Source organism: Corvus hawaiiensis, chromosome 30 (assembly GCF_020740725.1).
Source record: "Corvus hawaiiensis isolate bCorHaw1 chromosome 30, bCorHaw1.pri.cur, whole genome shotgun sequence".
Classification (NCBI taxonomy): Eukaryota; Metazoa; Chordata; class Aves; order Passeriformes; family Corvidae; genus Corvus; species Corvus hawaiiensis.
Window position 1 is genome coordinate 21,125,248 of NC_063242.1, and position 11,828 is coordinate 21,137,075.

Consider the following 11,828-nt stretch of genomic DNA (forward strand, 5'->3'; position numbering starts at 1 on the left):
AAGCGTAATCCCTCCACTTACAAACATGGCCAAACTCAGCATACCAAGCCCAGTTGGAACAATTTTATCACTAGTACAAGGAGGCATATGTATCCCATTGCATTGCATTTACACCAACAGAGTCACAGACACTAGCAAAAACAAACAAACAAACAAATTTACTAACTCACAGGTTAATGCACTCTCCAGGTATGCACTCAGTAAATGAACCTGTCTATCAAGTTTCAGGTTAACTTAAACTGTTCTGACTGAAGTTCTACATGGGTATCATCTCACCTCTGTACAAATGCTTATGTACTTTAATATGTTTATATGGAGACCCTAAAGTGAAAGCAAATAAAGCAACAGTTTAGCTATCACAGGACTATGTTACCTACAAAACCGGAACCTGGATCTGTAGCTAAGTGCCAAAAATCTATTTACATATTGAGTTTTTAAGATAAAAAGATGGGAAATCAAAAATAACGAAAATTTCAACCAGCCAGTTTTCTCAGTTTTAGAACTCAAATCACAGGTTTGATAAAGTTTCCATAATTTGAAAGAAAAATAGTAAGACTCATTTAAACTACTGTACAAAAGGTGACTTCAAAGTAAATGTGGCAGAAAAGGAAATAAAAGTCTTTCACAGTATCTTTGAAACAAGAAGGTACTGGGTGGGCAGCTGAGGAGATAGCAGGATTTTAACAAGTGTGCACTGATGTGCTTGGGAATCTTTCAGCCTTTCCAGTAATCTATAGTACTAAACAGCTCTCATAAACTGAAACAATGCCCACTGAAACAAAGGCTGGGGAACATGAATAGAAAGCCTTCTTTATTCTTTCATTTGCAGCCATCAATTTTATCCAGAAACAAAAGACTGTACTCTGCTCTCCAGAAACAGCACTTTGTAAAGATTGTTTCAGAATAAAAACACAAGGGAAGGAAGAATTCAAATTTTCAGCAATTCTTAATCGCCCAGTGTTAAGCATTCTGAATTAAGTAGAAGTTGCAACTTCAGACACACTGGGTCACAGCAAGTTCAGCCTAAGAGTACTGCAAGACTTAAACCATTTTAACTCTAAGAAAAGAAGGATGCTGAAATATTTTTATCCCCTTATCTGGGGCAAAAGGCGAAAGCTAGTGAAGATTATGGGACACATTATTATAATTTACAGGACTTTGTGTGATTAGTACAATTCCCAAGACACTTTCAAATTTAAGATAATATTACTTGTACATTCATCTACAGAAGGACACTACCTAAAAAACCCCTTGTCTTTTTAAGACAGAAAGCAATTACCTTAGCTTGTACCCACGTGAAACCTACTCAGTGGAGTCACAAAGCTTTGAACAAGCTCAGAACTTGGAAAATTCTCCTCTCAAGTACAAACAGACTTTGCGACAGCAAAATAGAGTTACTTCTAAAAAACTATTCTGCTTTCCTCATCCTTTATGACTTGTTTAGCCATTTTTAACTGGTAAATGAGTGATAAGCATTACCATCTACAGATGCTAGAGAGCTAGTCACACATGGTATCAGATCATGCATATAAACTCAGTACTGTAGATCACAGATTAAATGCAACAGGAAAATGCCAATTATGAAGCAACATGATGTAAATTAGAAGTCTTCTGTCAAAACTGTTATTCAATCAATTAAACGAATTCACCACTTTGATACAGTTAGGCAGTTAAGCCTGCAGTTTTGACACCCTGCTCCTCCGTTACTTTAGTTTCATCTCTAGATATGAAATCTGTGGTTTAATTCCAAAGCTGTATTCCAGCTCGATTTAAAACAAAAAACAACAAAAATCAAAACCAAAAGCACCATAACCTGTTTACAATCTCAACTGTATAATTCTAAGGGATTTGCATTTACATCTTTTTCTAAATACCACCAGTAAAAGTCTTCCAAGAATACAGGCCTCAAAGTTTTGAGAAGTTTCTAACTGAAACAAGAATCAAGCCAGGCAGAATTTCTTCAATAGTACTGACAGATCTAGACTCACAAGTCTCTCCAATTTCCATTGTTTCTAAAAAGTAGACACATTTAAAGTATAATTCCAAATATCTGGAAACATCCATTTAAAGGAACATCAATTTCCAACTGTTATTTCACCACCTCCTCTGCATATGCCATACACCACTGGCGCTCAGTAGTAGCTACCAATCTGAAATATCCAAGTGTCCTCCACTGTTTGCCTCTACATGTACTACAACACAAGATTTCTTAACAGCAACTCTACCAAAATGCAAGGCAAGTTGTTTTTGGAAAACTGCTTTCTTTTAGAGTCAATGTAATTTACTCCTATGGGAAAAGAAGCCTAGGTAGTAAAATGAGAAACCGAGCAGTATGCATCAAAGAAAATATCATACTATACAGCATAATTGAACATAGTACAGTCACCAACTGCCAAGGCTGGCCAATTCACAGGACATTACTGTGTGAAGTTCAAAACAATGTCTGACATAATTATATGCATGATAAAGCAAGAACGGAGTATTTGAGCTCTTCCTCCTTAATAACCAACATTAATTTGCAATTACCACAGTAATATTCAACTTAAGCACAGATCACAGAAGTATTTGTGACTGTGTTTAAAGACTGGGTGTTTCTTCATTAATTTAAAAGCCAGGATGGTACCCAGTACCCACTTGCAACTTAGGCTGCAACTCTAGAGATTGTTCTGTCCATTTTTAGTTTTGTGTACAGACATTATCTAACACACTGGGATATGCTGTAAGAGGTGGTGTTATTTAATAACAAGTTTCTACTTACTACCATAAGCCATGAGAAAGATATCCTGCAAGATGATAGAAACATCTCTGAAAAGCTTTAGATGCTAGAATTCAAAATGTTCAGCAACTCTTTCTTAAATCTCCAACTTGCTGCAAACAAAGCTGCCAACAGTTTATACTCTCACAGTACTCAGTACTTCAGCAAATGTAGTCAAGTACAATTTGTTTTCAACCATGGAGTGCAACTAGAGAAAAAGAAAAGTGCCTTTCATTCAAATTGTTCTGGAAGCCAAAAGCTTCCAAAGTGGGTGCCAGGCTACATCCTCCCAGAGGTCATTCAGTTACAGCAGAAAGGGCTTTCGTTATACCATCTTCAATTCTAATCAGCACTCTACTTCATGAACTGCGGGATTTTAGATCAGAAAATCCAGTTTCTTAAACCAACACTTATAGCTCTCAAGCACCTTCCCCAAGTAAGAGAATCTGCAACTTTTATGCTACCATCTGGTTTAAAACAACTTGCCTTAAACCACCAAAGATTCATAGAATCATACAATGCCTTGAGTTGGAAGGAACCTTATAAGTCATCTATTTCCACCCTCCCTGCCCATGGGGCAGGGACACCTTCCACTAAACCAGGCTGCTCGAAGCCCCATGCAACCTGGCCTTGAACACTTCCAGAGATGCGGCATCTACAACTACTCTGGGAAACTGGTTCCACTGCCTTACCACCCTCACAGCAAAGAATAACTAATCTAAACCTACTGTTTTCCAGTTTGTAGACATTCCTACTTGCCCTATCACCACATGCCCATGTAAAAAGTTTCTCTCCATCTTTCTTTTAGGGTCTCTTCAGGTACCAGAAGACCAAAATTAGGTCACTCCAATGTTCCAGGCAGAACAAACACAGTTCTTTCACCCTTTTCTCACAAGAAAGGTGCTCCATGCCCACCTTATGATTATCTTCATGACCCTAGTCGGAACTCACTCCAATAGGCTGACATCCTTCCTGTGCTGGGGACCCCAGACCTGGATGCGGTATTCCACGTAGGGTCTCACTAGGGAGGAGTATGGGCAGAACTGGCTCACTCGCCCTGCTGGCCATGCTGCTTTTGATGCAGCCCAGGACATGTTTGGCTTTCTGGGCTGTGGGCATGAAACGCTGGGACACGTCCAGCCTCTCGTCCACCAGCACCACCAAGCCCTGCTCTGCAATGCTGCTCTGCATCTGTTCATCCCCCAGCTATACAAACCATGTTCACAGCCTATCCTGTTAACCCCCACTGAGAGACAACGTTCATTTGCTGTATTAAAAATTGAGACGATTATTTAGTATATGCCACATAGCTCAAAGCCATAACCCAAGTTTGGACTTTCCCTCTCCCTCAACTAGGAGAACGTGGGACTGGTTGCATCTTCCAAAACACATGGTTTTTCGGGTAAGCCACAGGTTAGAGAAGGAAATCTTAAAATTTCAACTGGAATGACAAAAACAAATGACAAAAACTTCTGTATGTCTAAGTTACATTGCTTTAATAGCAATTTTTTTAAAAAAATTGGTCCTGTATTTGCCCATACATTCTAATTTCTCTACAAGAAATGACCTCTCTCTGATTTGATAATAGCCATTGTATTGCTCACACTGAACATCTCAGCCCATGAAACTGCTGCTATTCCATACAGGAGGATGCTGCTTTTTTTCTGACCTTTGGGGAAGCCTTGGAAGGCCTCTTTTGGGGGGGGATCACAAAATTTTAACTATGTCTTCAGCTGCTGGGTGATAATTATATGCTAATTATAAGGAATGGGAGAGTCCCTAGAGGAGTCTGTTGGTAAAAATATATTTTTTAAATATGTCAAGGAGTGCCTAGAGGAGAGGATAAACGCGCCTTTTGGAAACATGGTATTTAATTAAATACACGAATACTGACTAAAACCAAATAGTTTAAGTGAAATGCTGAAAAGATTTGGCAGCGAATTACCTTCCATCTTGGAAGCTGCTGATCCTGTATCTGTTTTCATAAGCCATTTAAAAACAGAAAGCCTAATTTCCCTTCTTTATTCAGACAGAGCTCCCATGATCTTTCAACAAGAACTGCAGGATCAAATCAAATGATGAACCACGCTCACTTAGGTTATATACCAAGGTGAACAGCAACATGGTCCAACACCCAGGTGAAAAAGGTCCCTCTGAGCTCGCTCACTATAAATGCAGTTGAGGAAAACACAGATCTTCCTTAAACTCATCCTGCAATAATGTACATTTCTCGCCTCTCAAGATTCGCCTCATTGTATGCCAGTGTTAACTTGGCCAATGAGTGAGTCTCAGTTCAGTGGCAGGTCAGAAGTGCTTGAGCACTGTTCCTGCAAAGGATGTCAAGTGTTCTTCTAGCCTTCATTACTCTCCACCCAAAGTTTTGACAAAGCTCTCAGGCACATTGTGAGACTCTTGGGGGTGGCACTGTGCAGGTCAGCAGCTGGACTCGATCCCTGTGGGGATCACCAGCTTATTCTCTGATCTGTCCTCACTGAACCTTATGCACAACTACTGCCACTGGGTTAGTGAAAGCACACAGGCTACTCAGTAAGGCCAGTATGGGGTCCTCCTACACTTTATAGCAAAAATTTAAAACAAAAATTCCAGGGAACATTGGAGATTGCACAGCCTTTGGGAATGGATTTGTGCTTTCCGTATGTACATTGTTCGAAATAAATTACACTCTCATCCTAATGGGAGTGCTGGTAACTACTGAAGCTATTCCAAGCTTTCTAAACTTTTTTGTTCCCCTAAAAAACCACTTACAAAACCAATGAGAAACAGAAGGAGAGTTTAACTAGTAAATTATTCTCTTAAGCAGGAAAAGCCATTCAAAAATTCCTGTTCCTTACCACATGACAAGTCCCTTACACAATACTGCCTGTATTGAGTAAAAATAACTTTACTCACAGCTTCCTCAAGCTATTTTTAAATATAAACATGCAATTCTGTCACAACAAAATTGTCTCGTGTTAGTACTCAGTTATTAAAAAAAGTAATAAAATTAAATTATTGATTTAAAAGTACAGATGAAACCAAGTAACATAGAACATGACAGGGTTCTTCCAATGACGTTTATGGGAGGTCCTCCAACTTCTAGAATCAAAAAGGAAAATAAAATATAGGAAGTTTTTGAATTACACACTCCTGACTAGATGTAGTTCAAAAATATGGTAATTTTGGGCTATATTTTAAAAGCTGGTATCATAAAACTGTACATTCATCTTTCCAGCACACTTAGCTGCATGCCTAGGTAGCAGTACTACCCAGGAAGAGACAGAACAGTAGAAGGCTCTCTGAAAAACACACATTTATTAAAAATACATAGATTGACAACACAAGAATATACACCTTCTTGTACATAAGCAAAATACGTATTTCTGAGCTTGCTACAATATCTGCCCAGATAATCAGAGTATTTTAATACACAAAATTACCTCCTTTTTTGTCAACCAATGATTTAAATTCAAAAAACTCGTTGAATTACACAATCTTATCTATCCTATAATGGACGTAAAAATGAGTTTTTTAAAAAGCATTTCAACAAAATATATTTAAATAATGTATTTAGTTTAATATGCAAAGAAATTCAGCTCCGCAATTAGCTGAATTTTGAGGATGTGTCAGTGGTATCACTTTTACCTAGACCAGACAGACAAGGATTGGAGAGCTCTCTGCTGCAATACCCTGCCACATTTAACTTTTCCAATAGATTCTCTGAAGACAAAGCAAAACCAGAACACAAAGATCTACATCCAGAAAGGCTGAGGTACTCACCTAATTACCCTGTTCTGGGGCTTATGAGATGTGTTATAAAATACATTCGATTCACTACACTCAGTTCACTTTGAAAGGAGTTAATGGTGTTGGAGTCTGTTAATGGAGTCGTTAATCAGAGACCCTAAAACTTGTGCTTATACAGATTAAAAAAAAAAAAATCTAAGACACAGGTATATTGTGAGAGACAGAAGATGTACCCAGAATAGGGGATCTTGCTTGTTTCTGCACAAAACCATGTTAATATTCTTCACCCCAATTCTGCCAGAGACTGCTGCTGAGGGTGATTCCAAGAGGGGTAGAGCTGGCAAGAAATGCCACTGCTGGATTCTCGGCTGAGGCAGCTTAACAGGAGTGTCATTTAGGGTAGTAGCTTTATCACCTGGATACATTCACTAAGACCTGGAATAAGACCAAAATTGCCTGCAGAGGGTAATAACTTACGTGCCCTGTCATCATCATTCCAATTCAGACCAGTCACCTAAGCTCAAAAGGCTCCAAAACTGCTTTATTGTTTACTTGATTTTGATTTTGATTTAGAAACGGGCAACATCCACAGAGTGATTCAATCAGCTTATATTTTGAAAAAATTACTCCCTTTTTGAGCACTTTATTTAGACTTTGTGTTGCAGTTTATGTATAATAATAGTTTAATTCCTGTAAACTCATACTACCTTTCCCATTCCTTCATTGGATTAGAATTGTTGTTTTAGCCAGAAAAACAAGACACACTCCTTTCATCCTCTCTCCTGTCAGGATTTTTTTCATGTAATACTCCCAGACTCATACTGATACGCTAACCAGCAAAATAAAGTGCAGTTTTCATTCCAGTCTTTCTTGTGCAGGTTACACACTGCCAGAACTCTTAAGCTGTATTTCCTGTACATAAGCAACATCCACAGATCTGCCTTAAAATCTGGCTCCAGTTACAACCTTTCAAGTAATTCCATAAGGACAGCTTTTCTGCACCACTAACGAATAACAAACTGATTAATAAGTCTAGAAAATAAAGATAGATACCGTGTTGCAGAGAGGACAAACTAAGTGAAAAGGTTCAACATTTCAAAAGAACCCGATACAGATAACCTCCAACAAACCAAAAGTAGTAGGTATGATGACAGGGGAAAAAAAGTTAGCAGTGCACCCAGCTGGTGAAGGTTCCCGCAGTATGCATGATGGAAGAACAGGAGAGGAAAAAAGAGCTCTTAAAATGAAAGTGTTGTACAGACACAGGTCTATAAATCTGATTTCATACCCAAGTTCCAATTTTGTTACACACTATTAAAAATCAACCCTAACCTGATTTAATGGATACCCAAACAAGGGGGAAATTGGATTCCCCAACCGTAACATGCCAGTGACACTGAGTGATATAAAAGCAACGCGGCTAGTTCCTGTCCTTAATTCATAGCCTGTGCTTCAATTTCAAACCTGCCTTGGGGGGGGGGGGGGGGGGGAAGAAGATGGAATGAAAGCTTACTGCAGATTTTCTGCTTTAAAGATTTATTGAGATAGGAAGACTGAACAGAACTGAAAGCACAAACAGTAAACAACACGTAAGGACTTAAAAGAAAAACCACACGAAAAAACCAACCCAACTCAACAATAGCCGGTAAGTGGCACACACAAGTTTCTGAATAGGGTGTCTGCTATCACATACAGCCGCTCATGCTCCGCCGGACACTCTCGTGTCACGCCAGCCAGCCTGCCTCGCGTCCTCCTAGGACTCAAGGGAAAATGCCCGGCTGCCGTGGAGCAGCGTTTCAGCACCTCGCTGGCCTGGTGCAAGTCATCAGCCCGAGAGTGCCTCAGAAACTGCGTGAAGGACTCAACTGCCCGGGGACCCCGCGAGGGGATGAGAGTGTCAGAGAGATGGAGAACCGGAGACGGGAGGCCGGGCGGGCTCCTCCCGCCCCCGGTGCGGCGCAGGCAGCGGGGCCGCACCATGGACAGTGTCTGCGCCCGCCGCCTCCCCCTGCCCTGCGCCAGCCGCTGCGGGCGCGGCGGGAGGGCGCCCTGCCCGCCCCGGCACCCCGGCCCCGCCGCCGGCCTCGCCTCAACCCGCTCCGCCGGCCCGACAGAAATGCCCCAATCGTAAATACCATTAAGAGGCGATGATCTGCGCCATCTGTCCCTCGGACTTACCGCCCTCTCCACCCCCGGCGCCGCGGCGGATACGAGCTCAGCGAGCACAAAGCGAACGGGGAACCCACCGGGTGCCCCGGCTCTGCGCCCGCTCCGGACACCCCTCGCCGCCGGAGGGGAGCCCCACCATCGCCCCGCGGGCACTGCCCCCGCTGCCCCAACCGGATCCATTTTGTCGTCTCCCCGTCACTCCCATTTCGCCCCAGACCTCCACTTTCTGCACCCCACGGGGAGCACACCGCGGCTAGCGGTGCCCAGCGCTACCCCGCCACCACCTGCCCGGGACCCCGTCACTCGCCCGCCCGAAGCACCCCGGCGAGGCCACCGGGGGGAGGCAGCAGCAGGACTTTCATAATAATAAATTAAACACTTCGGGGCCCGAGCCCGTCCCAGTGGAAATTCCCGTCAGCGGCAGGGGGTGGGGAAGCCCAGCGCCCAGGCGAAGGCAGATTAAATTCTTCCCGCGGAAGGGATTAGCGGGCGAGGGAGCCGAGGCGCAGGGGCTGCTCCCTGTCCCGCACCTCTCTGGCACCCCAGCCCGCCCTTCCTCGCGCGGGGCGAAGGGGGAATGGTCGCTCCGTCGCCCACTCCAGTAGTTTGTCCCTCGCGGCGAGGCCGAGCTCCCGTGCTCCTTGCCAGGCGCGCGGGTACCGGCCACCCCCACCCCGTCCCGCGGCACCTGCTCTACCGAGAGCGAGGGGCGATCGGCGCCCCCATCACCTCTCGCGTCTCGGGACCACCCTCTCCCTCTCAGCCAGCCCCGGGCAGGAGCTCCCCCCTCTCCCTCTCCGCGCGGAGCCGAGTGGCGGGGCTGCCCCGAGCAGGTGGCTCTGCGCGAGCGGCCACGAGCCGCCCCGGGGCACCCCGGCGGCTGGGCAGTGGCGGCTGCCGCCTTCCCCTACCCCCTCCCCGAGACCCCCACCACGAAGCGGAGCCTGACTGCCCCCCCCCCCCCCCCCCCTTCCCTCCGGCTCTCCCTCCTTCCCCGGGCATCGCCGCCCGCAGGGGAACAAAGAGCCGCAGCCCGGCCCGCTCCCCTCCGGCGCTGCTTACCTGCTGCAGGGCCGCCAGCAGCATCAGCGCCAGCGGCGGCAGGATCCGCGGCGGCGCTCCCGCTACCCGGCACATGGAGGCGAGGAGGGGCGGCGGCAGGGCGGCCCCCACCAGTTCCGGAGCGCGGCTGGAGCCCGCGGAGCGGGGCGAGGGGAGCGGCGGGGAGGGTCGGGCAGCGGCAGCTGCCGGGAGCTGCGGTCGGCGTGTGCCCCCGCCTGCCGGAGCCGGCTGCCGCTCTAGCTCATGGGCAGCGATGCAGCGGAGGGAGAGAGAGCGGGGGGCGGAGGATGGGTGAAACTCAGCTCTGGGTCAGCCTGCTTGTCTCTCTGCCGAGCCCCCTCCGCGGTGCAGAGGGTGGGCAGGGAAGAGGAGGAGGAAGAGGATGGGCGAACAAAAGGCTGGGAGATAAGAAAGAAGTAGTCGCTGCTGCGAGGCCGGCGCGGCGGCGGCTCCCCTCGGCTGGCTGCCTTCCCCACGCGTGGATCGTGCCCGCCTCGCTCCTCCCGCCGGTGCCCCCCAGCGAGCTCGGGCAGGCTCCTCTCAGCGCCTCAGCCCAGGCACGCCAGCACCGCCGCTTCGCCGGCCCCAGCCCTGCTGCATACTCGCCCCGCACTTTCTCTCTCCCTCTTTCTTCTCCTCCCTCCACCCCTCCCCCTGCAGGCAAAGCCCTCCGCCGGAGTACAATGATAACAATACCCCAGCAGCCTCTGCCTGCCGTGCGCCTGTCTACGCACTCGCCCGGTGCCTGCCTGCCTGCCTGCCTGCCTGTCTGCTGCTGGCAGCTCCCTCTCCGCCTCCCGTCGCTCCCTGCCGGCCGCGCGGCCAATGGGAACGGCGCGGCACAGTGAGCGCCGGGGAAATTCGCCGTTGTGCCTGCGAATAGCGCTGCCCCTCCTCGGCCCCCGGAGAGCGGGCGCTGGGGCAGCGGGGCAGGCGCCAGCGCCCGTTGACCCTGCAACGCCAACAGCGAAAGAGCGGTGGAGCGAAATAAATTCCAACCCACACACTTGGTGCACTGCAATGTTTTGGGGGGCGACAACTTGCTGGGGAAGGAAGGACTCGTCCCCGCCGTGCTCGGTAGGGGATAGTCGGTGCAGCGAGAAGCTGCGGGGGCGCCGCTAGTGCCCAGCCCGGGGGCCGTGGGACGGCCCTGCCCGCCGCCCGGTGCTGCTGGTGGCTCGGCAAATTCAGCTCAGCTGTTACTACTTAGCTTTCCTTTTTTTTTTTTTTTTTTTTTTTCCCCTTCAGCCATCCTCCCTCCCCCTCATTCCGTTTTTTGTTTTGTTTTGGTTTTTTTCTCTAAACTACCTGCTGAATTTTATCAGCAAATGTTTTTAAAAGATTGTCTGGGGCCGCAGTCCGCGGGTCCAAAAATGTCAGCGTGCGGAACGGAGCTGGGGAGTGCGGCTGAGCGAACAGTTACAGAAGCAAGTACCAGTGCTGGGTCATTTGCGGAGCTGGCACGGATTTTCGCTCACCCACAGGGCAATCGGCAAAGTTGTTTTGTGTCCATGCATCCGAGCTTCCATCCTGGGACATAGTAAGGGGAAGATTTGTAGGCATTGGCCCCTAGACAATCTCATAAAGTGTTCATTGAAAATGGGGTATTATTTATTTTAAAGCATCTTTACACCTGAATTTGCAAGAAAAATATTCTTTCACTCCTCCCTCCCTCCCCCCCCCCCCCCCCCCCCCCCCGCTTTAGAAAATAACGCAAACCGTCATGCCCAATGTTTTGAAAGGAAACAGCGGATTTGCTTTTATATTTTTTGTCGGGGAAAGGCGGGGTAAGTACGTGCTTTTACGATGCTGATTTCATTAACCTGGGAATTGAAAATAGCGGTCACTCGTGAGCTGCGATGCAGCTGCGTACCCAAGGCAGGGGAGAGGCAGAAAAGGCCCCGCAGCCGCGGGGCTGATGCGCGCCCGCCCGTGCCTGCAGCCGCAGCCGCGCCGCCCGCCGCCTCCGCGGGGCACGGCAGGGCCCGGGCACCGACCGAGCCAGACACCACCTGCAAGGCTTAAACGCCAAACGGGACTCAGCCGAGCACAGGCGGCCTCAACTAGAAAAACAGCCCCCCCCCCCGCTACCTCCCTC

General features: G+C 47.4%; 1 protein-coding gene across 2 annotated transcripts in view; it reads right to left on the reverse strand.

Moving 5' to 3' along the window:
- Positions 1–9,900, reverse strand: part of CDH2 (cadherin 2) — a 116,675-nt gene extending 106,775 nt beyond the window's left edge. The window contains exon 1 of one of the 2 annotated variants that reach the window (XM_048289424.1): positions 9,731–9,900. In XM_048289424.1, coding sequence (XP_048145381.1) covers positions 9,731–9,805 — 75 coding nt within the window. In that variant the 5' untranslated portion in view covers positions 9,806–9,900. Of the gene's footprint in view, positions 1–8,677; positions 8,864–9,730 lie in introns of those variants that run through there. The other variant, XM_048289423.1, reaches the window with a different exon arrangement.
- Positions 9,901–11,828: the final 1,928 nt, after the last annotated feature.